The 5802-nt window shown below is 42.6% G+C and overlaps 1 protein-coding gene across 1 annotated transcript in view; it reads right to left on the bottom strand.

The window, feature by feature from the left end:
• The window catches only part of LOC107556736 (rho GTPase-activating protein 40), a 16772-nt gene extending 11097 nt beyond the window's left edge, over positions 1-5675 (bottom strand). Inside the window, exons 1-2 of the mRNA XM_016239926.1 lie at positions 5585-5675; positions 110-300 (exon numbers count right to left, since the gene is read on the bottom strand). Of these exons, the coding sequence (XP_016095412.1) occupies positions 110-281 (172 nt within the window). The 5' untranslated portion in view covers positions 282-300; positions 5585-5675. The remainder of the gene's footprint in view (positions 1-109; positions 301-5584) is intronic.
• Between the last annotated feature and the right edge of the window lie 127 nt (positions 5676-5802).

Below are 5802 nucleotides of genomic sequence, written 5' to 3'. Positions count from 1 at the left end.
ACACACACACACACACAGAGACACACACATACAAACACACACACACTCCGGTCATTCCATCAGCGCGCGTCTCTGCATCATCTGACGGTGTGATGCGTCTCAGCCTCACCTTCGGACTGTCGGGAATCTCGTCTGCTGCTGTCCGGCTCCGAGTCGCTCTGTATAGTCTCCACTTCGCTCCAGAAGGACTCCAGGCACAACCTGTCGGGCTGCTGCGGGGTCTGGAGGTCAGGTGAGTCCGGCTGCGGGTCCCGAGGGTCCGCCCAGGACTCAACATTCATCGCGGTGAGGCTGCAGTCCCTGAAACGCACAGAAAGAGGAAGACGATGACGATGGTCACAAAGAAGCATCAGTCAGGAGGTTCATATCTCTCCAGCATGTGAATGTGATGTCTTCTACAATACACAAAAGCTCAAAACTCAAACTACCTCCTGTTCAGATTTGACAGGTAACTGACCTAATAGACAGCCGTTTGTTTCACTGACTTAGCAGAAGTTGAAATCAAACCAAACCAAATTACAGACGAATTAATCTGACAACACTGCTGGTCTTCCTCAGTATTTCGGTCTTGTTTTCCAGTACTTCTTAAATCAAGATACATTTACTGGAGATGCAAAATGAGAGACGATAAGAAGTGTTTCCGAGAAATGTATCAAGTTTATGAACAAACAGATGCCAATAGACCTTAATCAGTCTTTATAACTCACAACTTTAAACACTATTTCATGGAGTTTTTGTCCAATGTGAGTTATTTTCAGAAAGACATTTAGTGAGCGGAACTATGAGAATGTTGTTAAACAACAGCACGATCCATTAAATGCATTGAGTCATAAAAATCTACTTCATTCAAGGGCAAAACAAGTTTATTTTTCTGACTCCATTAGCAGATATTTCTACTGGAAAACAGAGATACTGAAGGAGAACATCACATTTTTTGCAGCAGTTGTGCAGAGATATGATTAAAACCACCGGTTACACTCTCAGTGTGAAGCAGAGCATATTTCAGCTCAGAATGAGCATATTCCCAGTAAACCATGTTCTCAATCTGAGAGGTGGTTTAGTCAGGACTTTACCTGGTTTTGGTTTGGGTTAGTCTGGTTGAGTGTTGGTGAAGGAAGTGCCTCAGCTTTAGATCGAACCGAACACGCCACATTCTCCTCACGGGGTTTTATGTCCATACAGTCCATCCTCACTTACAGTGCTGCTGCTCATTTAATGCAGATGAACAATAATATTCCTCCTCTGTTTGAATATTGACATGATTCCGCTGCTCGTCACATCTCTTTCCCTAATTCTCTGATAGATCTGCTGGTTTCTATGCTCCACTTTTCCAGTTCTGAGTGTAAAAATGTCCATCAAACAGAAGATGCACATGGATACGTCTTCAGATCACTTTTTCTCATCTGCTGCTCACTGCTCTGCTGCAGTACTTGTATCTGAGTGTGTGTGTGTGTGTGTGGGTACGTGTGTGTGTGAGTGAGTGTGAGTGAGTGTGTGTGTGAGTGTGAGTGAGTGAGTGTGTGTGAGTGTGAGTGAGTGAGTGTGTGTTGCGTGCGTGTGAGTGTGTAAGTGTGTGTATGCCTGGGGGAAAAACTAGCAACACCACATCACTAACACATGACCCTGCCTATCTAGGGCACACCCTGCTGCTCATTAACACACACTACATGCCATTCATAACCTGACACATAAACAAAACCATCTGAGAAACCTCTAACCTACATGTGCCTCGTCAAAACAAAGGCCTTAATAATAAAGATGATCGGCAGGTCAAACACCTCACGGCTTTCAGGGTCACGCCGGGTTTCAGACAGGCGTCCGATCAAGCAGGTTCTTCACTTTCTTTCACTCTTGCTTAAGCAGTCCTTTTCAGCTGTCAAGGGCACGGTTTCTCCAAACACACTGATTTAACAGCATTTATTTGCCAAGAACCAGTTGTGATTTCTAATGCTTAACACTTTTTACATCATTTCAATTCTAAAGATTTCCAAAGATTTAAATCAGTGGAAATCTGTTAATTGAAATGATGTAAAAGCGTTAGAGCTGAGAACACTACTTGAAAAACATCATCAAGTTAGCCAAAATATGCCATCAACAGACACAGATGTGTAGACATTTCTGAATGAAACCTTCTGTGGCTTTTTCTGCAGATGGGAAACATACTGAACTCTCTGATGCACAATCTAAAACTGATGCCGTTTTTACCATTGCAATGCAACAATCAAAACCAGTCATAAGGGTCAATTTATTTAAATTGAGATTTATGCATCAGCTGAAAGCTGAAAGCTAAGCTTTCCATTGATGTATGGTTTGTTAGGATAGCACAATATTTGGCCGAGATACAACTATTTGAAAATCTGGAATCTGAGGGTGCAAAAAAATCTAAATATTGAAAAAATCATCTTTAAAGTTGTTCAGATGAAGTACTTAGCAATGCATATTACTAATCAAACATTAAGTTTTGATATATTTACGGTAGGACATTTACAAAATATCTTCATTGAACATGATATTTACTTAATATCCTAATGATTTTTGGCATAAAAGAGAAATGTATAATTGTGACCCATACAATGTATTGTTGGCTATTGCTACAAATATCCCCCAGCGACTTAACACTGCTTTTGTGCTGCAGGCTCACATATGTAATATTTACTATTTAAAAAAAAAATTTGCCACAAAACTGTACAGTGCCAAAAATACACTTTCTGTTATGCATAAACACATACAGCATTAGTGTAGCTCAAACAGTAGATCACGGCGCTGCTGCGCTGGCAACACCAGGGTCATGGGTTCGATTCCCAGGGAAAGCAAGACTTTGAATGCAGTGTGTGTCGCTTCGGATAAAAAGTGTCTGGAAATGCATGAAAGTAAATGTTAAGCTGAAATCCTGATGAACAAAAGCACAGACACACGTGTGTTTAGATGTCAATCTGCTCTCCTCTCTGACAGTGTTTACAGATGTATTCGAACCCAGATCTCACAAAGTTCTGCTCATCTTCTTCATATTTTCGCAGATATTCTTGAGTCTCTAATGAATAGCGAGGTGGACACAGGTCTGTCATCACTCATTAAATCTGTCAACTAATGCTAACAAGAAGCTGAATGACGCAGATTCACATTTCATTGTTCTGTTCAATCTCAGCTGCTAGTTCTCTCTCCATTCAAACTTCATGCATCACAATAAGGTGACTTTTACAGAGCGAGCAAACAAAAGCACAGAATGAATGCTAAAGGTTGCACTACCATTGTATTCAAACCGCTTCAAACAATTAAACTACAATCTTCTAAAACTATCATATAGCTACTTCATGCATTACAGACATTATGTTCTTAATGAGATCATTTACAGTCACAGCAACAAAAACCACCATCTGAACTAGTCACTAGAAACTAGAAAGTCCCACTGAATAAACCCACAGCACTTCACTAAATATCTCAGTTCAGTGAAGACAAAAGAATCAGTGAATCAACTCGTGAATTCATCTGAACCAATAGATTCACTAAAATGATTCAGTCTGCAGAGATTATGTGGTTTTGCACAGTGCTGGGTTTGATTATCTTAACATTTAAAGATGTTTAAGAAAAGGCTTTTGATTAATATTTTATTATTGCAACATGACAAAAAGACACAAAATAGCTCTCTGTAACTGGAACGCACAGGTTGCAAGCATACGAGTCATGCAGCGTTCAATCCACAGTCTTACATCATTTATTTTGCGTTTAACTTATTTCCAAAACCAATTTGGAGATTCGCTTCAGCCTCTCGTTGCATGCTCAGATGTTAGTAACTTTAAGAACGGTATGATAATCAGCTTAACTAGACTGACGTTCAGTTAGGGCTTTTTCTGATGAGTGTCATGCGCAACACATTTGACAGAAGATCAGCACAATCTCTCTGTGTGTGCGTGAGAGTGCGTGTGTGTGAGTGAGAGAGTGTGTGTGTGTGTGAGTGTGTGAGTGAGTGTGTGTGTGTGTGTGTGAGAGAATGGGTCACACTCTCTCACACACACACACGCACACACACACAGACACACACACACACTCTCTCACACGCACACACACACACACACACACACTCTCTCTCTCACACACACACACTCACACACTCACTCACACACACGCACTCTCACACACACACACACACGCACACACACACAGACACACACACACACTCTCTCACACGCACACACACACACACACACACACTCTCTCTCTCACACACACACACTCACACACTCACTCACACACACGCACTCTCACACACACACACACACGCACACACACACAGACACACACACACACTCTCTCACACGCACACACACACACACACACACACTCTCTCTCTCACACACACACACTCACACACTCACTCACACACACGCACTCTCACACACACACACACACGCACACACACACAGACACACACACACACTCTCTCACACGCACACACACACACACACACACACTCTCTCTCTCACACACACACACTCACACACTCACTCACACACACGCACTCTCACACACACACACACACGCACACACACACACACACACACACACACACAGAGAGATTGTGCTGATCTTCTGTCTCATCCGTCATCTTGATCTCTGAGATCACATCAGGCACCTAAAATGATCCAGACATGACAGACTGACACACATCATGACGACATGAACACAAACCTCACCGGTCACTGTTCCCTGACCAGCAGGACAAAGCGGGATGATCCAGAGACACTCACAGGACACTCTCACACACACCTGATATCCGAGATACTACACTTTTATACCTCATTCAGAAATTGATAGTAAGCTTCACAAATAATCACAAAAAATGGCAAGTAACATTGAATTAAATGTGAACATTTGTAATTGACTGTAACAGTGTTTTCTTAACACTATCTTTCACGCTCAGAAAAAGGTACAAAAGCTGTCACTGGGAAAGCATCCTTTCAACAGGAACTATTACCTACTATTTAGATACTAATATGTATCATTTTTACAGTGTATGATCCTACAAGAAAACATTATTACACTGAATATTTCTGTACGGCTTTCTCACTCTCATTGAACTATCTGTTTAGGAATAATCACCAAAATGCATGAGCTTGTGATGAAACTATAGAAATCAATGAGATTAAAAGGAAAGCAAACAGAGATCTGACCAGACACACAGTGATACATTTGTGTCCGTTTCTGTTTCTTCAAAGGAATTTTAGGAGCAGCAACTGCATTAAATGTCGCGAGGGATGAAAGAGAACCCCGCGAGGCATCATCAGCAGAGCTGCAGCAGTCAGACTCGCATGCATCGCTGCATCATGCAGATTTTCATATTTATTGTCTGCAGCCGGACAAAGACGATGTTGTATTGATAGCGCGCGCTTCGGCGGCACACACGCGCCCATAGCAACAGGTCTCCTGCCCATAGCAACCGCCAGTATTACAAATATATGACATTTATGTGGCAGAAATAGTGACTGATCCCTGGTGTAAATGAATGATTTAATTAGCTTGCATGCCGCTGTGTGAACCAGATGTACATGAGGCGGACAGTAAGCAGGTAAAACGGTTGGGATCTGACCTGAGTCCAGCTCTCCGCGCGTGCGGTGTCCTCTGATGCTTCGGTAGCGCGGATGCTGCGGAGACACAAAAGCTGGAGCCGCTATTGTCTGACAGACAGATGCTGCCGAGGCCCTCATCATCACGTGACGTCACGGCGAGCGCGTGCGCCTGTGTGTTTGAGTGTGTGTGTGAGAGTGAGGGAGTGTGTGTGTGTGTGTGTGTGAGTGAGGGAGTGTG

The sequence above is a fragment of the Sinocyclocheilus grahami genome, unplaced genomic scaffold, assembly GCF_001515645.1.
Source record: "Sinocyclocheilus grahami isolate Dianchi unplaced genomic scaffold, SAMN03320097.WGS_v1.1 scaffold577.1, whole genome shotgun sequence".
NCBI classification, from domain to species: domain Eukaryota; kingdom Metazoa; phylum Chordata; class Actinopteri; order Cypriniformes; family Cyprinidae; genus Sinocyclocheilus; species Sinocyclocheilus grahami.
The sequence above is the reverse complement of the archived record's forward strand: the minus strand, read 5'-3'. Positions and strand labels throughout refer to the sequence as shown.